The following is a 21,381-nucleotide window of genomic DNA, read 5'->3' on the forward strand; positions in this document are numbered from 1 at the left end:
ACCGGGCAGAGGTCACGCCAAGGCGATAGACGTGACAATTCTACTTGACGAGGACTAGTCTGTGAGACAAACGATGAGCAATGTGCTAGCGTGTGAACTGTCGAAAGAACAGCAAACCGTGTGTATGAGCAATATCGCGCTTCTTGAGACTCAAGCTTACGAAATACAGCACTGTCTCTAATATCTACTAGTTGAGGGAATGGAAGGGAAAGTCTGAAGAAAAGATTGACTGTCATCACCAGGATACACGGCACACAACTGCTATTTTCCATCCTCCGGTGAGTGTGAGTGTGACATTATCAGCTAGACATTGAGTATCCTACCTTTGCAAGTACTCTCACAATCATCCTCTACTCCGCCAAACCGACACTTCAAAGGTGACGGATCAACACCCAGGCGCCTGCAAAAACAAGCAGCAAGCAAGCAACATCAGCCGTGGCAGCAGCAGCAGCAGACAAAGTAGAGCTATCATGTCATCAAAACCAGCCAGAGTTGCCAGAGCCGCCTCGGAACCACCACATGCATGCACATAGTCAATAGTATCACTGTATCATTCCAGAGTGGACCTCTTTCTCTCTCTGTGTGTGTGTGTGTGTGTGTGTGTGTGTGTGTGTGTGTGTGTGTGTGTGTGTGTGTGTGTGTGTGTGTGTGTGTGTGTGTGTGTGTGTGTGTGTGTGTCCCATATGGTGCAGTGGTATGTGCAGCGATTTCCAATCGAGAGGTTGCGGGTTCGATTCCCGACGATTATGGTCACGCACGTCTTTCTTCTCTTTCTCAGACTCCTCCTGACTTTTCTTTCATTCTCCTGAGTGGTTACCCAGCCAGTGCATGCCGGAGTATGTGGTGTGATGTGTGTGCGGGAAAAAATATTCGTGTGCCTAAGCAGCTGTTGTTTGGCTTCCTACCGTCGCCTCGGCCTGCGTGTGGTCCCCGTCGTCGCTGGAGGGATGTGATTTCGCCTGATCTTCGGCACATCGGCATTGAACATCTGGCTTGGTATGGGATTGCTCAGGATCGGTCTGCCTGGCGGGTGTCTGCCGTTGAGCCGAGCCTCGGCGGTCCTTCCCATGACCAATCTCAACGGGTGGACTGTCTTATCTGCCACCGTTCGTTTCGTCGGCCAGGTGACAGAGCAAGACACAAGTGAAGCGCAGAGCGAAGTCTCCCCATCCAGGATCAGCGTGGTGCTGTGCAGTGTGGTACATCGCTATTGTCCTCCCGGCTTCGGAAGCGGAGGCTTGAATGGCTTGGCCATGTGGCCCGCATGCCGGATGTTCGTGTGCCTAAGCAGCTGCTGTTTGGCTTCCTACCGTCGCCTCGGCCTGCGTGTGGTCCCCGTCGTCGCTGGAGGGATGTGATTTCGCCTGATCTTCGGCACATCGGCATTGAACATCTGGCTTGGTATGGGATTGCTCAGGATCGGTCTGCCTGGCGGGTGTCTGCCGTTGAGCCGAGCCTCGGCGGTCCTTCCCATGACCAATCTCAACGGGTGGACTGTCTTATCTGCCACCGTTCGTTTCGTCGGCCAGGTGACAGAGCAAGACACAAGTGTAGCGCAGAGCGAAGTCTCCCCATCCGGGATCAGCATGGTGCTGTGCAGTGTGGTACATGCAGGAGGTGGTTTCACTCTCGTGGTGGCTTGCGTGTACATCATTGTTTGCCCCTGGAACCATCGGAAGCGTCCGTGCCGGCATCACCTATTCCGCTCAACGTCCCGGCTTCTCTCTTGTGTGTGACATGCAATCGGCAAATCAAGTCAGTGCCTGGTTTCAGACGTCACAAGTGCGACCGTGGCCATCGAGCAACCGAGTCTGATAGAGCGTCATATGGTGTTCGCTGTTCTCGCTGCAACCGTCAGTTCCGTCAACAGTGACCTGAGTCGTCATCTCCGTTTCTGCTCCTGACAATGACTCTGGCTCCTTTCGGAGTGGTATGGCCCTTGTGTAAGTTGTGGCAACCAAGCTACAGTAGTAGTAGTAGTAGTAGTGACATTCTGCTTGATAAGCATCCCCAGCCTGCTGTACCTCCGGATGACGCTCTCTTGCAGGGACATGACGCGGCTACCCCTCAAGATCCGATCCTTTTTGCCAGGCTCACAGGAGCGCTGATCAAGCAGATAAGTCGTCAAATGTCCGGAGCGGCCGGTCCATCGGGCCTGGACTCTGATGCGTGGAAACGCATGTTGACCTGCTTCGCTGCAGCGTCTGACCAGCTCTGTGCGGCAATGGCAGAAGCAGGAAAACGCTTATGCACCCAGGAAGTCCCACCAGAAGAGCTAAGTTCGTTCACTGCGGCCCGCCTCATCCCACTGGACAAGCAACCGGGGGTGCGCCCTATCGCTGTTGGGGAGGTTTTCCGGAGACTAATAGGCAAAGCTGTGATGAAGATAATTCAGTATGACGCCATGCACGCCACAGCCCCTCGTCAACTCTGTGTTGGTGTTCCGTCTGGGTGTGAAGCTGCCGTGCATACGATGACCGACATGCTTGTCTCGCCGGAGGTGGAGGGTGTGCTCTTGGTCGATGCCACCAACGCTTTCAACGCTATGAACCGCACAGCAGCCCTACACAACGTGCCACTCGTCTGCCCTGCCCTGGGGCAGGTGTTCAAGAACACCTACAGCAGTCCATGCCGCCTGTTTGTGTCGGGTGGTGGAGAGATAAGGAGTCAGGAGGGTACCTGCCAAGGTGATCCTCTCGCCATGGCGATATACGCGGTCGCCATGATGCCATTGATAGACAAGCTGTCAGAGTGCTGCCCCGACGTGGTGCAGCTATGGTATGCTGATGACGATGCTGGTGGCGGACAGCTCCTCAATCTAAGGCAGTACTGGGATGGGATTCTGGAGCATGGCCCTGGGTATGGGTACTACCCTAACGCGAACAAGACAACACTAATTGTCAAGGAGCAGCATTCGGCCCTGGCACTCCAGCTTTTCAGGGACACGGGCATTCGTGTTGTGACCGAGGGTGCTCGTTATCTTGGCGGCGCACTCGGTACAACGGTCTTCTGTGAGGAGTATATCACAGATTTGATCGACAAGTGGACGCTGCAGGTTGATCGCCTGGCGGAGGTGGCCACCACTCAGCCACATGCTGCGTACGAGGTGTTTGTAAAGGGCCTCGTGTCCAAGTGGCGGTACCACTTGCGCGTCCTATCTTGCCCTGCGCATCTTCTGGCCCGTCTCGACGCCGCCATTACGGACAAGCTGCTGCCAGCGCTCAGCGGCCATTCGTGTTCGGACGAGTCGGCACTGAGAAAGTTGCTATCGCTACCAGCGCGGTTTGGTGGCATGGCAATCCCTGTGCCCTCGGTGGAGGCCGAGAAAGAGTTTTCTGCATCCAGACAGATTGTGGCTCCTGTGGCGGCCTGCATAAGACCACCAGAACATCCAACCAGCACCAACGAAACTACTCAAACAGACCAGCTGAACGAGGCAATAGCCCTCAGCCGGCAGGAGGCCGGGCGTATTCGCAGAGAGAAAGCTGCCCAAGCCACGGGTCTCGTTAGCGAATTGCGCCCGGACTTGACAGCAACACAGGCGCTGTTGGTGGAGAATGCCGCGGAAAAGGGCGTATCATCTTGGGTAACGGCGGAACCATCGTCCCAAATGCAGATGGTGCTGAACAAATCGGATTTCCGAGATGCGTTCTGCATCCGCTACGGCCTGCAGCCTGACGGACTCCCCCTGACTTGTGTATGTGGTGCTGCAAACACAATAGACCATGCGATGATGTGTCCGGCAGGGGGCTACCCCATGGCACGCCACAATGAGATCCGGGACTTGTTGGCTGACGTGATGCGTGAGGCCGTCCGGGATGTGGAGGTAGAACCGCCTCTACTACCATATGATGGTGAGCGGCTCCAAGGGAGGACAGCCAACCGCTCGGCAGGTGCCCGCCTGGACATCCGGGCTTGTGGCTTCTGGACGAGACAGCAAGATGCCTTTTTCGACATCCGGGTTACACACCCAAAGGCAAGCTTGCTGTCGCGTCAGGAAGTCATCAGCCAGCTCCGAACGCATGAACGGATGAAGAAGCGCCAGTACGGAGAGCGGGTGACAGCAGTTGACAGAGGTACGTTTACACCGCTAGTTTTTTCTACCTCGGGCATGATTGGCAGAGAATGTTCAATGGCACTGAAGACACTGGCATGCCTGATTGCTGAGAAGAACGTCGACCTACACGTATCGGTTATCATGGGTCAGCTCCGTTGTAAGCTGTCAGTCTGCCTTATGCGATGGGCAGTCACCTGTTTGCGTGGTTCAAGATCGTCATACCGCCGCAACAGGATGAATTTCACGACGATGTGCAGGTTGCGGGCAGCCTGAGCGTGATAGTACCTGACAGACATTTGCCCAACATTGCCCCATGATAATGAATTCTTGAGTTTTTGGACATTGTATTGCATTGCTGCTCCATCTACATGGCTGTATTTGTGTTTCACATCTCCATTTCAAGTTTCCTAATAAAGATTGTGTCAAGTAGTAGTAGTAGTAGTAGTAGTAGTAGCAGCAGCAGCAGCAGCAGCAGCAGCAGCAGCAGCAGCAGCAGCAGCAGCAGCAGCAGTGTGTGTGTGTGTGTGTGTGTGTGTGTGTGTGTGTGTGTGTGTGTGTGTGTGTGTGTGTGTGTGTGTGTGTGTGTGTCTCTCTCTCTCTCTCTCTCTCTCTCTGTGTGTCTCTCTCTCTCAGACAGCGAAAATTCACATCCGTGCTGAGTACACGTCATACTATGTAAGAGTGCCAGCGTGCACTCAGTCCGGGTATCTGCCATGACAGGACCGCTGGAGGCAGTTTGTGATTGGTCTGGTAGTATTGTGGCCTTTCATAGTTTGTGTATGCTATGCTTTCTCAGTCATTTTACTTCAAAGAGGGTACGTTTCCTGAGTTTCAGAGTACACAAGTGTACTGTATAATATAGCCACGTACATGATTGTACTACTGTAGTACTTCCATACCATGCACCGGTACGCGGTGTAAGTCAGTACACACACTGTACAATCGTGTATCATTGTACGGCGTACGAACAATAATTTTGTAAATAGAGGACATTCATATGCGCACAACTGCTTCATGGAAGCTGCTGTGAAGTGGTTGAAGTGAGCGAGCCTGCATCCTGCACTTCTGCAGCACGACAATGCGCCAGCTTGGAACGCTGTCCAATCATGGTGCCGTGGTCATGGTGGTGCTGTGCTACGTTGCTTCACTAACTTCACACTTCACAGCCTCACCTTATCGTCGTACAACCCACAACTCAACAACTACCTCACCACTTTGATTTTGAACCAGGGATTTCGCCAAGCTGCGGGCAGATACGAGAACCAGATTCCTACAAGCATTACGCTTGTAAACAAAGTTACCTTTGCTTTTTCAGAAAATTGGCAATTTAGGACACGTCAGAGAATTTGAAACTAACTTCATCAATAATCGCACTAATCAAACGAAATTGTACTCGAAAAAGCACCTCAACAAAGCATTGTCTGCAATCAAACATTTTACCTGCATATCTCCTTGCCGAGCTCCGAATGCGACGTTCCACAGAAGAACTCCATCCCTATCCTGCTTGTCCTACGGTCGGCAGCACCACCGCTCAAACTGTGTCCTCCGGATGCCAGATTGTTAGTGGTGTTGTGAAGACTGCACAGAGCAGTCCTCGCTTCAAAATATAGAACACAAGTGCAACGAGTGTTGCTTCACCACTGCACAGCCCAGCCGAGCTCGAGCCGGGGGAGCAGAGGTCAGTCACGCTTGGTGCAACGACGTTACGTTACGTGCAGCAGTCACTGCATGCAGCTACCGAGCATAGCACGTCAACACCGTGGCACTAGCTGCTGATCGTAAGAATAACACGCGTAGATCTACACGCCACCCACGCTGACTGTTCTCCGTTGTCCCTGTTTTATTTGTCAGGGCGCTGTGACACTTGGCTTGCAAGATCCTGTTCGACGCTTTCACCACTCGCCAGTGATAAAATGTGGAGCTAGCTGAACACCTAGCACGAGCACAGAATGAACACGTTTCGTGTACGTGCAGTGCCGCAAAGGACAAAGCAGAATGATGTGGTCTGTAATAAGAATTGCTCTTTAGCGTTTCCTACACAAAAACTATCACCCTTGATGGTGACGCTCCCAATTCCCACAGAGAGAAGCCATGCACTCGACTCTAGAGTCTAGAATCGCTGCTTGCGCCGCGTAGTCGGCGGAGATCCACGACCAGCCCAGAAAGCAGATCGGCCCAATAATAAAAGTGAAATACTGGTGCCGCAATAAACCACAGTAATGATCGTTCGCTGTTGCATTTTTTGCTAGCAAGTAATCATGGTAATAGTTAGTACTAATAGTAGCAGAGAGTTGTAGTCCTAGCTCCGGAGGCGTGTACCATGGTGTACGGACGGTGTAGGTCTACCGTGGTTGCACTTGTACTGTAAGTTGTAGTAGTACAGGTCAGTACTGACAGTCTGTAGTATAGTGGTAGACCTACTCCCGGAATCCCGCACTACAAAGTACATGAAGTACACAGGACTAGATACCATGGATACACTACCATCAACTAACTTGATCAAGAGACTGAACATAACCATGATAACCCCAACTATCTACTCAAGAACGCCGTGTCAGTTATGTACTCTTGCTACCATGATGTAGTACTACTACGACTACACTCGTACTACAATAGGGCTTGAAAGTGCTACGTCACTCCATAGCAATGGCATAGCAACAATTTGAAAAATTCGAAAACTGGATCCACCTGGATCCAGTTTTTGTATGGATCCAAGCACATTTCAAGCGGTCTCACTCACAGCAAGGTGATGTTGCCAGTGAAACTGACTGATTTGGCTAGTGGGGGCGGGGTGACAACTGGTGGCGAAGTAAAAGTTGCACCTGCATACGACATGAGTGGGTTGCTATGCACCCACATACTGAGGCAATAGCAAAGTCACACCTTAGTGGATCCAAAATAGAAATCTGATGTCAATTTACTACTCCCAGGCCGTTTTTGACGTCATCACTTTCAAGCCCTATTTTGTAGTAGAGGCCAAGTAAAAAAAAAAGCTAGATGATCGTCCCCGTCCGCCCCAGTTTTTGTCAGCGCCCCAAGAAATATTTTATTTTTTAAATCGTGAGTTTTTGCCGAAATCGTTGGTTTTTTACCGATCGCGGATGCAGGAAACATGTGCACGCTTTGTTTAATACTTTCTTTACTATATGGACCACATTTAGAAAAGCGATCCTGTCAGCTTTTCTATTATTGGAAAGGCTTTCTGTCTAAAGCCTTTCCATACTGGTGCTCGATGTTTTCAGTTTGGGGACACCAAAATTAGTGTACCGCTAAAGACACGTGGTCGACACGTTGTTGACACGTTGTTGACACTTTGTTGACACGTGACCCAATAACCGGCCTACCAAGGGCCTTTGGGGACCGCTAACAGCAACTGTGGAACAGTGCAGTGCCCTTTTTTGGAGCAACGTACGAGTAGTGCCCGTGGATTATGACCCCGCGACCCCAATCTACGTGGCGATCCGCAATTCGCTACTTCATACTGACTGGCGTCCGGCATCGTCCCGAATTTGGCCGCAATCTGCTCTCGGGACCCTGTAGGGCTCCCTGACCTGCTCCATCTCCGCCATCGTCAATGTACTGCGCATCCACCCAGGCCAGGACTGCACTTACTTATGGGAAGGAGTATTTGCTAGATGGAACCTGGGAACTGGAAGACGACGAAGAAGAAGCGTGGGAATCTGGCAGCAATGGCTGGGATGTAAGTCCAACATTGCTGGTGCTAGAGTTGCCACTGCTTGCTTATAAGGGAATCATGTGTGTTGCCCTTTTTTGCCTTTTCCGACGTCCTCCTCCGACTGTACTCCCAGGACTGAACTTACGGGAAGGAGTGCTTCCAAGATGGGAGACGAAGAAGAAGAAGCCGCTGATGGCAATGGCTGGGATGTAAGTCCAACAATAAACATTGCTGGTGCTAGAATTGCCACTGCTTGTTTATAAGGGATTCATGTGTGTTGCCCTTTTTTGCCTTCTCCCATGTTCTCTTCCGACTGTACTGGTGAACGCTGTCACATATGTTGCCCTTTCCAGGCAGTAGAAGGGAGGGGCGGAGGGCAGCACATCTATCCTGGCATCCAGGAATGCTGGGTGGAACTGGGCAATCTGACCTTTCCTCTTACAAGTACTCCAATGATGGTATGGATGGGGAGTTCTTGAACGTCCTCAGTCTTGTTAGAGTGAACTGTGCAAATCGGTAATCGATGATAGCAAAGGACCAATGCCGATGGCGATGCTCCTTCCTTTTTCTCTGTCACAGGCTGCGTTCTCGAGAAGAAGCGTTATTTCTGCATTCCAAGAAGGACGGCACAATGGTGAGTGGAACTTCGTGGGTGTGCAGCCTTGCTAGTTGATTTGTAAATCAACCATTCTTCCTGTCTCTGACTTCTTCAATGTCCTCCTCAGTGTCGGACTGTCCGCGTCGCATTGAACTGGTCCGATGAGGCTGCTATTGCACACACAGTGAGGGAACTCTCATACGGGAACTCGGAAGTACTGCTACAGTACAGGTAAGGTGGCCGTTGCTTATGTGCGTGCGCCGTTGTTGTCAACTTTTAAGCCAGATGTTTCACAATGCATTGCACCAAGAGTACATAACCCCGGGGGTCATGTACTCTTGATTGCACTCAGCACCGCTTCTCGGAATATCTTGTCAGGATAGCTGTGGAACGCATCCTCCCCAGTGGAGGAACGGCAAATGTGCTGTTCATTTTAGGCTTGCTTTTATGGTACGTACAAATCCCCATTGAAAAGACATAGTGGAGACGAGAAATTGCAAATAGATGTTGGGAACCGGGAAGACCACCCTTCCTTGCCAAGTTCCCTGAGGGTGTGGAGGGGGGGGGGGGGGAGAGTGGAGGAGGGACATTTAAAGCCGGATACACAGGAGCATTTTCAGAAATTGCTTGTACATTTGTACCAGTTGTAGCCAACAAACGCATTCTCATTGAGCTTTGACTTGAGGCACGTCAGCAAGGCGCTGTTGCATCGCTTACGTCTTGTCGTGATTCTGTGAATGGTATTTTGTGCGAGTTTGCATCGCACGCAGAATCGCAGGTCATGCCGCATTGCGCAGCACACTGCCAAATTGCTTCTGTGACTCCCACGTGAATGGGAATTCCAATGGGAATGTAATCCATTGCCAACAGGTGTATTCCCGAGCTGCGCATCATACTGCAAAATTGCTCCTGTGCATGCAAGTGGATTTCATTGCTCTTTTCAGTTTAGGAAATTCTCGATTATGATAATTCTGTGTGTGTGTGTGTGTGTACACCAGCCCTGAACATACATGTAGGTGACCCATTTGTGGTGTCTCATAGCCTACCTCACGACCTCATGCTTTCTTTCTGCATCACTTGTATCTTGCAGGTATATCATCCCGTGACGACCACATTGAAGTCTGAATTTGAAGTGTGAAGATGCTTCAGCAACCCCTTCATTTTTTCCATTGCTTTTATTGTGCTGCTACTGTGCATGTGATGACAACGTATACCGGTGACACGGTCAGATTTTGTCCATGCGTGTAACGTACACCTGCATGCTATCGTTGAAAAGGATCTGCCACTTACGATCTTCGGACGAGTATCAGGTCAGCTTGGTTTGTGTGGGCTGTACCAGATGCTGTTCACTTCTCTATCTGTTGGATATGTGACTTTCTGCAAGTTTCTGGTGTATGGTGGCCACTTCTTTGCTTGTCTTTGTATGACATTACAATCATTCTGCACTCACTGCTTCCATGGTGTGGTCTGCAAACTGCAATCCTTACGCAAATATCATCACGGTTTGCAATGTTGTGCTTTGGCTGCCAGCTTACCTTTATTTTGTTTCACAACTGACTTCCTGAAGTATGGTGGCCACTGCTTTGCATGGCATTATACAATGTTCATCAAGAATTTTCCTGTTTGGGCCGTGTGTGTGTGTGTCACTGTGTGTGTATGTGTCACTGTGTGTGTATGTGTGTGCGTGCCCATGTGTGTGTGCCATGTGCATGTGCTTGTTTGTCACAATGTGTCTGTGTGCGGGGTAGCGAGGTGGGAAGGGCTGGAATGTATCCGTGTGCTACTGCAATCGCATGGCTACATACAGTGCATCGCGCGCATGCTCACCATGTTTATCTTTGGAGCTGGGCCGGGGTGGGGGAGGGAACAGAAAAAGAACTGAAATTACCCATATAAAAACCGCTCTGTGAGCGGTTCTGAAAAACCTCTACTGGTGCAGCCCCGTCGTAAAAGTAAGAAATTAGGACTGGTGCATTGTCCTCCCAAATGTGAACTGATCCACCTAAATCGCGATTGACGGGACCCGAACGCACCAGTAGCACGAGGTCGGGAGGGCACAGGATTACAGCAATGGACCGGCGCGCGCGCCGATCAAGTAATTAGTTACCATACAACACTTACAGTACCCCGAAGCCCACCTTTGGCTTTGGCTATGGACCAGCGTCCCCAGCTGCATCCACAGGTAGGAACCTCGTGCTACTGGTGCGTTCGGGTCCCGTCAATCGCGATTTAGGTGGATCAGTTCACATTTGGGAGGACAATGCACCAGTCCTAATTTCTTACTTTTACGACGGGGCTGCACCAGTAGAGGTTTTTCAGAACCGCTCACAGAGCGGTTTTTATATGGGTAATTGTGTTCACATGGCAAGAAAAACGACACCGCTATGCTACGTAAGTTTCTACGTAAGGTGCTCGGTATTTCACTTAGGCTACGTAAGTCTCTACGTAAGGTGCTCGGTATTAGATCTACCAACGGGTGGTAGCCGCGTGCTCTGCACGTGCACGGCAGACATTGTGTTGCAGTGCAGTCCGTGTTTGGATGTGCATGCGCGAGGAACTTTCTCCTTTGGAACTGCTTCTTGTATGAGCTGTTTCGGATATTTCGTCTCCTGGCATGGCTTATTTCGTTTCGGCGCTGCTGAGACCTCCTTTCGCGGAATATTACTCAATGACAGGTGAGTTGACCAGTTCCCTTTGATTCATTTGCTTGTGTTGACTCTTTCATTTACGAAAAGTGTGCTGATTTTGGGCGGAATGCAATAAATAATGGAAAAGCTGACAGGATCTCTTTTCTAAATTTAGCTTTTCCGCTGCCGAGGCCTCCTTTTACGGAATACTCAATGACAGGTGATCTCTGAGTTGACCGGTTTCCTTCGATTCATTTGCTTATGCTCACCCTTTCATTTACGGAAACGTGTGCTAATTTTATTCGGATTTAGATCCATTTTTATCTCTTTGCCCTTGTCTACAGTGTGCGAAGAACGCGAGTTCACCTTCTTGACGGTAAGGCTTATGTTACATGCGTTGTCGAAATACTCATAATTATTCATTGTAAATTGGTACATTACAAGTAAGGCACTGGTCCGTGGCATACTATCGTTGGCAGTTCCCAATCTGGAGGGAAAGGTTCAAGGATCCATTGACCGAGTTTGCAAAATAAATTCCGCATATCAGGAAAATCTCCATTGTGGAGAGGTTCAGTAAACTTGTTTGCTTCATACGAAACAAGCCAATGGGTGCAGTCTCGTCTCGTGAAGATCTCGTACTTGTATGATTGGATTTGTTTACTCGAGTCTGGGCTGTTTGATTTATTATTTGTGAGTACATGTACCACCGAGATTGCACTGCCCCAAATAAAGTTTCGTGCCGCCAAAGCAAGAATTACGATCTGCAATCTGTTTGTAGTACCTGCAAGAATGTGCTGTACATGGATGGTACTTTCTCTGTTGCTGTTTCAGTTGCCGTCATGTTGCTAAAGAAACGTTCAGTAGAGAGGTTTTGCAAAACGAAAATTCGAACGAAGTTTCGCGACAGTCCTTGCGAAAGTGTGTACGAATTTTTGCACGAACTTTGCGTTCTGCACATTTTCGTAGTTTGCGCGGGCCAAGCGCACGTACGCCATGACCCTATCTCACGAAAGTGTGTACGACAGTAGCCAGTGCAGGCTAAATTTTATTTTTCAAGGAAACCCTTCGAAAATGGTACCAATCGATTCAGCATGGCATTTTCATTCCTCCTGCAAGGTTTTAGCTGATTTGGAGTCATGGCAAGGACGCTATGGCGATTTGAAGATCGAAAAACTTCACTTTTGTTTGTCAAGAAGAAAGACCATGATCGCACACAAATCATACAACCCGTGTGGCACAATGATTTTTGAACGAAGTTGATCCGCGGACCCCGTGCTTCGCGCATGCATGCATACTGCATGCACACACACAGTACAGAGGCTTTTTTGAGCGCAGATATGTAGTTCTTCGTCTTCTTCGAAATGTCTTCCAAATGCGTGGTGCTGGTGTTGTTCTCAGCTTCGTCAAGGTAGAATGCAGCTGCATGTGATTCTCCTGTGTGTTCATGCATGTTCTCTTTTCGCGTCTCGACATTGTAGCGTCCAGACTCAGCTCGACTGGAGAAGATTGAGGAGACTATGCTTTGATCCACATGGAAAATCGATGAAATTTGGTAATTATCGTCGGGCGCTAAAAAGCGCTGGGGAGCATGGGGCTAAAACTTCGTAGCAGTCATCCCTACCATGACAGGCATCGACTGGTATATGTTCCATTCTGTTCCCAACCACTACGGGTAGTCCGCGAAGCTTTCTTCTTCGCCGATTCTCGGACAGATCGTACGTCTTCGCACTGTATCTCTCGTCTCCCTCAACGGATCAAAACACGGTTTTCGCCAGGACGAACACAAACCCCCAGATTTCGCGGCGGCAACATCTTCGAGTAGGGAAAAGCTAGCAGCTAACCAGGAATCACCAAAAAACACGTGTAATACTCAGTGTGATTTGCGACAGCTGTCATTGTGCCGTCGCACCATGCATGTACCATGCACGGGAATGGAACACGGATGAGTCGTTTTATTACGACAGCATGCACTGGCTAACGACAGTTCATTTCGCGTTCCCTGCAAGTTTCGCGTCCAAAGTTGCGAAAGTTCGTGCGAAATTTCGCACTTCATGACGTAGAACGAAAGTTTGTACGCATTTTCGTTTCGCAGAACCTCTCTAGTGACTCATTTCTTTCATAAGAGACGAGTCAATGAGTTGGTGTGGCTTAGAATCTTTCGCTGTAGAAGAAATCTATTTGTATGTCTATTGGACAAATAATTGTATTCACTGGTTATAAAATAGGTTAAGACAATCTCACAGAATAAATACCATCGGTCCCTTGGTGTTCGTCCTAAAGAGGTTAGACTGGATATCATTCATACTCACCAAAAGATGTGTAATATTTTATTATTATGGAGTGCCTTGTTTATCTCTCAGTACCTCCAACCATAGCCTTGCCCCTTTTATCCTCAGGATCAGTGTAGTTGTTGGAACGAGGTGTCGGACTCAGCAATGTATTTGTTTACATTTTAATACATGTTTATTGTTCCTCCTTTGCTGTGTTGTTTTAGAAAATCGTGGACTAACAGTTTGAAGTCATTGAACTACTTCCAAAAGTTGTATCGACATCAACAGGATTACGATTTCAGTGCAATATGATGCAGGATGACCTTATCACGATAACCCATGATTATAAACCATTATAAACACAGAATCAACAAAAACATCTGTGACACGCACCTGGTTACATTTCTCAAATAAATCTGATAGAGGGTGGGGAAATCTGAAATATCTGAAAGGCAAGACAATTTTATGACAGAGTCATGAAATTCTGCAACAGCAACATGCACAGAAAGACCTCCGTATAAAAAAAAGTATCACCACGGTCCACCACTACTCACATGTTTCCCCGCAGAAGAACATGCTAGTGCCATTTTCTGCAAGAAAAGGCTTGCACATCAATGCGTACATGTATAATACGGTATTGATATGATGTGAAGCCCATCATTTACATATTGATATAGGACATTCCATTGATTGGTGACAGAAAAAACAAAAGAAATTATAGCAATAAAAACTGCTTTATGGCAGTTTTCAAAAAAAGTTATTGTGTTCTAGTCCATGGACCCCGTCTAAAAAGTAAGAAATTAACGAAATGTGATAGCCGAAAATTAAAATTTCACACAAAACCTCACAATAATCACACACAGTCACAGAATGAAAAGCTACATGTAGAAGACCTTTTCCCCTCGTGATCCTCTTTCCTATGCATGCATGACATGCATGTTGCCCATTGTTGGTGCAGTACAGGTTTAGTGCTGAAAACAGCATTTCAAGTGTTGTGATTATTGTGAGGTTTTGTGTGAAATTTTAATTTTCGGCTATCACATTTCGTTAATTTCTTACTTTTTAGACGGGGTCCATGGACTAGAACACAATAACTTTTTTTGAAAACTGCCATAAAGCAGTTTTTATTGCTATAATACTACTAGTATATCACAACGTCAGTATCGATCTGCTGAAGAAAGAAAAAGAAAAAAAGAAAAAAAAAGAAAAAAAGAGAAAAAAAACCTTGATGTTGTTGTGTACACTGTGTGCATGAGAGGGTAAAAAGTAAAAAAATAAAAATAAAATCCTCCCGCCCTCCCCGATTTTTCCAAAAAAAAGGACGATCATCTAGTAATTTTTTTTACTCGGCCAGATCTCGCACCAAGAAGTCCATGACTGTCTGACATGCAGTGCACTAGTGAGTCCACACGTATAGTAGCGAATGGTAAGCGCAAGCACTCATGCTCAGCCAGCACTAGCAGTAGCAGGGTACTCTACTAGTACTACCAAGAGTATGTTGTACTCTTGGCACTCTTGCTACTAGTACTACTGTATATACAGAAGCCTTGCTTGGTAGTTAACATGTTTTTCGATTTTGACAGCATGTTACCAGTCGGGGAGATGTCCTATCTAGGACATCGCACTCTGAATGATCCTGATTGGTTACCTGTCCCAGAGTTGTCATGGAAGCGTCGGTCGCGCACACGCGATGAAAAGAAGTGCTGCGTGAGCATTTCTGAATGTATGTGGAGGATGCACGATCGTAATGGCGATGGATTTCTTTCCGAGTTGGTCAAGTTTGAAGGAATAGGCGGAGAATATCAGACATCGGCGGGGATTGAGGTAGTGTATATTCGATTCGTCATCGAATACCCGACCGAATGGCCGTTTTCGTTTGGGGATTTCATGTGGGGTTTCTCGTAGCCACGCGGCGCTTCTTCGGAAACGATTGGTTCTAATTTGAATGTTTTGCCTTTGGTCCTTTTGGAATGTTTCTTCACGCCCCGTGCGTTCATTTCGCCCCAAACCTGGCCATGCAGAGGATCTAGGAGGAAGACGAGGCAGCAGGCGCTAGGCCCGTAAATCACTACCCGGAAGATATTATTTGGCCAAAGCTTGCTGTTGGCGTTTTTGATTTCTTGGACACGACAGCTCTTGGCTAAAACTGGACCTTGGACGGTCTTTCTTGGATATCAACCCAGGACGTGGTGGTCATGGACGTATCGCCATCGCTTTCAGCCAGATCCTTCTGCTGCCTGAAACCAATGGCGAAAGTAAAAACTTTATCGCAGCAGCAGCTACTGCTCTGCTGAAAGTGCGAACACAAATTGCTTCGCCAATCCTCTTGTGCACTTGCAATTTTCAATGCGACCAAAACGATTCGCTTGCCAGTTCCTTTGTCCAGGCGTACTCCACAACGAGGAAAATAAAATTCGTGAAGGCAAGAGGCAAGATACGAATCTCGACTCGCTTGAGGCAAGCCGCCAGGAGAACGACAACTAATTGCTTTTGAGACGAAAGGCCTTCGTTGCGTTTGTTTTGACTTGAGTGTAACATGTTCATCTTCCTCGGCCGCGACACAAAGTTTTGAGTCACGTGTCACGATTACTATGGGAACAGCATAGTATGTATGCTGGGGCATGCTGGGTTCCGTGATGTCCTATCTAGGACATCTCCAGGACTGGTTACAAGGCGAGGACGCGTAGTGAACCGGTTTATGGTTGTAGTCAGGAGCACTACGCGTCCTCGCCTTGTAACATGCTGTCAAAATCGGAAAACATAGTACTACTGTACTACACTGTAGGTCTAGGGTAGGCTTTTCCGGATTATGCGTTTTTTCTTGGTCTAAAATGGAAATGGAAAGTGTTTTGAAAAACCCCTATAAATCAATTTTTTTCTAAAGAAAATGCAAAAATTTACCCAAAAAGCACAAAAAATGCCACCGTTGCCATGGTAACAAAATGGCGACAGCTAGTCGCTTGACATTTGGCACCATGGTGATCATTCATGGTGATCGTGAAGCAGGGAGTAGTACAATAGGGCTTGAAAGTGCTACGTCACAGCATAGCAACAATTTCAAAAATTCAAAAATTGGATCCACTTGGATCCAGTTTTTGTATGGATCCAAGCACATTTCAAGCGGTCTTACCAAGAGTACATAACCCCCCAGATAGTCCATCAGCCAGTGGTGCCAAAGTGAGTCCCCTGTTGCACTTACAAATCGAACACCTGGAACTGACATCAATCGACAGCAAAAGCATCACTGAATCCAACCTGCCTACTTTCCCTGGCGAAACTCTTGCACTCCTTTTACAGTGCGCCTTGGAAGTTCGACAAATTTCTTCTTCTTCATCAGCCATTACGAGGTTTTCCATCCGTTTTATCAGGACATCCAATGCGTCTTCAGTGAAAACGTGGAGTTTTGTCAACGTTTGGTGTGGTTTTCCGTGGCGATCGACCTAAAATCGCGAAATAAATCGCCGTCGATTTGAGCAGAGGTGAGTTGGCTTGGAGCACGTACAGATTCAAAAAATATGTGTACATGCGCACCGGGAAGAAGATGAAGATGCTCACCATTTTCAAATAACTAATTCAAAAACTACATGACTATTGTCAAGGGTGGACTCTTGCTATTGTACTGCAATTGTTGTAGTTACTTGTTTGCAACTACAATGGTGTCAAGTAGATAATCAAGCGAGGTACACAGGGATTGATGGCTGATCAAAGCCCAAGGGACCAGCCCGAGGGCTTTGATCAGTCATCAAGCCCGACTGTACCTCGCTTGAATATGCTTCAGACGATCCCCAACAATTTTTTTGATTTAGAATTCAATCGCTTTATTCTTTGGGTGATCTCGAGTGTGGTAGATAGTACTTCGAAGTAGTACAACTGTAACTGTACTACTACCTGGTTGCAACATGTTCAAAGCAGCCTTGCCTTTATTTCAACTGTTTGCTGTCAGCATCCAGAGCCATGGCGTTTGCTAGTTGGTCGTAATGGAGAAGAGAACTGCAGGGCATTCACTCGATGTACAACATCCATCGCCGCAGATTCCTTACTTTTAGCTCTCCACGTTCCTTATTTTTCCAGGGATCAGGACCTTCCCGGGGTGATTCCATTCAGGGTGGAAGCGTAGATCACACTTTTGCCAAACAGTAAAAACTACGCTTCAAACCTGCTTGACATAACTCGGGGTGCACACTTCGGAAACCCGAAGGTGGATGATGTTCAATACTAGCTCATTGTAATCTTCCTGAAGGTATGTATTCGGATGCTCAATTAAATAGAACAGTGAAAGAGATGTGTAATGGAACAACACTCTACAACTTTAGGCGAACAACAATTTTATTGTAATTTGAATCCAGGCACACGTGTAATACGGAAACTGCAATGGTTTACACTGCAAATCTTCTCGATTTGCAAGATTTTTCCCGTAATTCACAAAAATCTGAAAGTTCATTCCTGAAACGCGCATGGCACTGATTGGAGATTGGGTTTAGGTCACAACAATGGCTGTCGATGAAATGCCAAAAATGGTCACTTTGTCGGCTTCCCCCTGCAGAGCGTGCAAGTCGTTTACTCTTTTTATTTGCGGATTCGGTGTACAGGGTACCTAACCTCCCCATTGAGGCCAAAATCAAGTATTCGATTTCTAAGTGCAACAGGGTTCTTGAATTTGACGACTTCTGAGTTCTTGGCTGATGGACTAAGAGTGTGCAACTCCACTATGGGTGCTGTCCCGACAGAATTTCAAGTTGACGTCATTTTGATGATGCAATGCGCACTGTACACGGATTATCAGACGAATCCGGAACCTGTGGTTGAACGAAGCCGATCGATCCTGTACAAATTATTGCAAAGAAAAACGTGTGTTGCGTTGACACCCGTACACATGTTGTAAATCACTGCTGCAAGGAGCATTGCGTCATAAATAATGACGTCAACTTGAAATTCTGTCGGGACAACAGGGTATGTGGGAGTTGCACACTCTGGGGGGTTATTTAGAAAAGCGATCCTGTCAGCTTTTCTATTATTGGAAAGGCTTTCTGTCTAAAGCCTTTCCATACTGGTGCTCGATGTTTTCAGTTTGGGGACACCAAAATTAGTGTACCGCTAAAGACACGTGGTCGACACGTTGTTGACACGTTGTTGACACTTTGTTGACACGTGACCCAATTACCGGCCTACCAAGTGCCTTTGGCGACCGCTAACAGCAACTGTGGAACAGTGAAGTGCCCTTTTTTGGAGCAACGTACGAGTAGTGCCCATGGATTATGACCCCGCGACCCCAATCTACGTGGCGGTCCGCAATTCGCTACTTCATACTGACTGGCGTCCGGCATCGTCCCGAATTTGGCCACAATCTGCTCTCGGGACCCCTATAGGGCTCCCTGACCTGCTCCATCTCCGCCATCGATGCATCGTCAATGTACTGCGCATCCACCCAGGCCAGGACTGCACTTACTTACGGGAAGGAGTATTTGCAAGATGGAACCTGGGAACTGGAAGACGACGAAGAGGAAGCGTGGGAATCCGGCGGCAATGGCTGGGATGTAAGTCCAACATTGCTGGTGCCAGAGTAGCCACTGCTTGCTTATAAGGGAATCATGTGTGTTGCCTTTTTGCCTTTTCCGACGTCCTCCTCCGACTGTACTCCCGATCCCAGGACTGAACTTACGGGAAGGAGTGCTTCCAAGATGGGAGACGAAGAAGAAGAAGCCGCTGAATCCGGCGGCAATGGCTGGGATGTAAGTCCAACATTGCTGGTGCTAGAGTTACCACTGCTTGTTTATAAGGGATTCATATGTGTTGCCCTTTTTTGCCTTCTCCCAAGTTCTCCTCCGACTGTACTGGTGAACGCTGTCACATATGTTGCCCTTTCCAGGCAGTAGAAGGGAGGGGGGGGGGGCAGCACATCCTGGCATCCAGGAATGCTAGGCCCTAGGAACTAGGCAATCTGACCTTTCCTCTTACCCCAATAATGGTATGGATGGGGAGTTCTTGAACATCCTCAGTCTTGTTAGAGTGAACTGTGCAACTCGGCAATCGGTGATAGCAGAGGACCAATGCCGATGGCGATGCTCCTTCCTTTTTCTCTGTCACAGGCTGCGTTCTCGAGAGGAAGCGTTATTTCTGCATTCCAAGAAGGACGGCACAATGGTGAGTGGAACTTCGTTGGTGTGCAGCCTTGCTAGTTGAATTGTAAATCAACCATTCTTCCTGTCTCTGACTTCTTCAATGTCCTCCTCAGTGTCGGACTGTCCGCGTCGCATTGAACTGGTCCGATGAGGCTGCTATTGCACACACAGTGAGGGAACTCCCATACGGGAACTCGGAAGTACTGCTACAGTACAGGTAAGGTGGCCATTGCTTATGTGCGTGCGCCGTTGTCAAACTTCTAAGCCAGCTGTACTCCAACCTACATGGAGTCTGAAAGTAGTCAGCTGGCGAACTACAATTGAAGTTTAGACGTTATATGCCGCGGCTTGGTCAGCTTTTTCAGTTTCACAATGCATTGCACTCAGCACCGCTTCTCGGAGTATCTTGTCAGGATAGCTTTGGAACGCATCCTCCCCAGTGGGGGAACGGCAAATGTGCTGTTCATTTTTTAGGCTTGCTTTTATGGTACGTACAAATCCCCATTGAAAAGACAGAGTGGAGACCAGAAACTGCAAATAGATGTTGGGAACCGCGAAGACCACCCTTCCTTGTCAAGTTCCCTGAGGGTGTGGAGGGGGGGGGGGGAGCGGAGGAGGGACATTCTTCTGCACTGCTTAAAGCAGGATTCACAGGAGCATTTTCAGAAATTGCTTGTACATTTGTACCAGTTGTAACCGACAAACGCATTCTCATTGAGGTTTGACTTGAGGCACGTCAGCAAGGCGCTGTTGCATCGCTGACGTCTTGTCCTGATTCTGTGAATGGTATTTTGTGCGAGTTTGCATCGCACGCAGAATCGCAGGTCGTGTCGCATTGCGCAGCACACTGCCAAATTGCTTCTGTGAATCCCACGTTAATGGGAATTCCAATGGGAATGTAATCCATTGCCAACAGGTGTATTCCCGAGCTGCGCATCATACTGCAAAATTGCTCCTGTGCATGCAAATGGATTTCATTGCTCTTCTGTAGTTTGGGAAATTCTCGATTATGATAATTCTGCGTGTGTGTGTACACCAGCCCTGAACATACATGTAGGTGACCCATTTGTGGTGTCTCATAGCCTACCTCACGACCTTATGCTTGCTTTCTGTATCACTTGTATCTTGCAGGTATATCACCCCGTGACGACCACATCGAAGTCTGAAATTGAAGTGTGAAGATGCTTCAGCAACCCCTTCATATTTTTCCATTGCTTTTATTGTGCTTCTACTGTGCATGTGTGTAACCTGTGGGGTATGCATGTGATGACAATGTATGCCGATGACACGGTCAGATTTTGTCCATGCGTGTAACGTACACCTGCATGCTATCGTTGAAAAGGATCTGCTACTTACGATCTTCGGACGAGTATCAGGTCAGCTTGGTTTTGTGTGGGCTGTACCAGATGCTGTTCACTTCTCTATCTGTTGGATATGTGACTTTCTGCAAGTTTCTGGTGTATGGTGGCCACTTCTTTGCTCGTCTTTGTATGACATTACAATAATTCTGTATTCACTGCTTCCATGGTGTGGTCTGCAAACTGCAATCCTTAGGCAAATATCATCACGGTTTGCGATGTTGTGCTTTGGCTGCTAGCTTACCTACACATTGTAGTTGAATTATTTTTGTTTCACAACTGACTTCCTGAAGTATGGTGGCCACTGCTTTGCATGGCATTATACAATGTTCATCAAGAATTTCCTGTTTGGGTCGTGTGTGTGTGTGTGTGTATGTATGTGTGTGCGTGCCCATGTGTGTGTGTGCCATGTGCATGTGCGTGTTTGTCACAAGGTGTCTGTGTGCGGGGTAGGGAGGTGGGGAGGGCTGGAATGTATCAGTGTGCTACTGCAGTTGCATGGCTACATACAGTGCATGGCGCGCGTGCTGACCATGTTTATCTTCGGAGCTGGGCTAGGGTGGGGGAGGGAACAGAAAAAGAACTGAAATTACCCATATAAAAACCGCTCTGTGAGCGGTTCTGAAAAACCTCTACTGGTGCAGCCCCGTCGTAAAAGTAAGAAATTAGAACTGGC

The 21,381-nt window shown here is 48.0% G+C and overlaps 2 protein-coding genes and 2 long non-coding RNA genes across 6 annotated transcripts in view; 3 read left to right on the plus strand and 1 right to left on the minus strand.

The window, feature by feature from the left end:
• Nucleotides 1–6,264, minus strand: part of LOC135828827 (phosphoribosyl pyrophosphate synthase-associated protein 1-like) — a 15,004-nt gene extending 8,740 nt beyond the window's left edge. Inside the window, exons 1-2 of one of the 2 annotated variants that reach the window (XM_065341259.1) lie at nucleotides 5,498–6,264; nucleotides 324–400 (exon numbers count right to left, since the gene is read on the minus strand). In XM_065341259.1, the coding sequence (XP_065197331.1) occupies nucleotides 324–400; nucleotides 5,498–5,550 (130 nt within the window). In that variant the 5' untranslated portion in view covers nucleotides 5,551–6,264. The remainder of the gene's footprint in view (nucleotides 1–323; nucleotides 401–5,497) is intronic. The other variant, XM_065341258.1, reaches the window with a different exon arrangement.
• A 1,389-nt stretch (nucleotides 6,265–7,653) lies between these two features.
• LOC135828841 (uncharacterized) lies at nucleotides 7,654–9,912 on the plus strand. 2 transcript variants are annotated; one of them, XR_010555758.1, is made up of 5 exons: nucleotides 7,692–7,757; nucleotides 7,867–7,942; nucleotides 8,313–8,367; nucleotides 8,459–8,562; nucleotides 9,422–9,912. It is a non-coding gene; the product is annotated as an uncharacterized LOC135828841 (long non-coding RNA). The 2 variants fall into 2 exon arrangements; XR_010555757.1 differs by having other exon boundaries at nucleotides 7,654–7,942.
• An 804-nt stretch (nucleotides 9,913–10,716) lies between these two features.
• Nucleotides 10,717–13,521, plus strand: LOC135828842 (uncharacterized). The gene is made up of 3 exons (XR_010555759.1): nucleotides 10,717–11,006; nucleotides 11,303–11,334; nucleotides 13,453–13,521. It is a non-coding gene; the product is annotated as an uncharacterized LOC135828842 (long non-coding RNA).
• Nucleotides 13,522–18,245: 4,724 nt separating this feature from the next.
• Nucleotides 18,246–21,032, plus strand: LOC135828839 (uncharacterized). Its single transcript, XM_065341271.1, has 5 exons — nucleotides 18,246–18,762; nucleotides 18,876–18,957; nucleotides 19,315–19,369; nucleotides 19,461–19,564; nucleotides 20,479–21,032. The coding sequence occupies exons 1-4, from the start codon at nucleotides 18,626–18,628 to the stop codon at nucleotides 19,496–19,498; spliced, it is 312 nt and encodes a 103-aa protein (XP_065197343.1). The 5' UTR covers nucleotides 18,246–18,625; the 3' UTR covers nucleotides 19,499–19,564; nucleotides 20,479–21,032.
• The last annotated feature ends 349 nt before the right edge of the window (nucleotides 21,033–21,381 follow it).

This window comes from Sycon ciliatum, chromosome 12 (assembly GCF_964019385.1).
Source record: "Sycon ciliatum chromosome 12, ocSycCili1.1, whole genome shotgun sequence".
NCBI lineage: Eukaryota > Metazoa > Porifera > Calcarea > Leucosolenida > Sycettidae > Sycon > Sycon ciliatum.

What these genes read in the sequence shown, in the direction of transcription:
- LOC135828839 (XM_065341271.1), top strand. Translation starts at nt 18,626, where the DNA reads ATGCATCGTCAATGTACTGCGCATCCACCCAGGCCAGGACTGCACTTA. An exon ending in CCGGCGGCAATGGCTGGGAT is followed by an intron (nt 18,763 to 18,875) that starts GTAAGTCCAACA and finishes TCCCGATCCCAG; the next exon opens with GACTGAACTTACGGGAAGGA. An exon ending in CCGGCGGCAATGGCTGGGAT is followed by an intron (nt 18,958 to 19,314) that starts GTAAGTCCAACA and finishes TCTCTGTCACAG; the next exon opens with GCTGCGTTCTCGAGAGGAAG.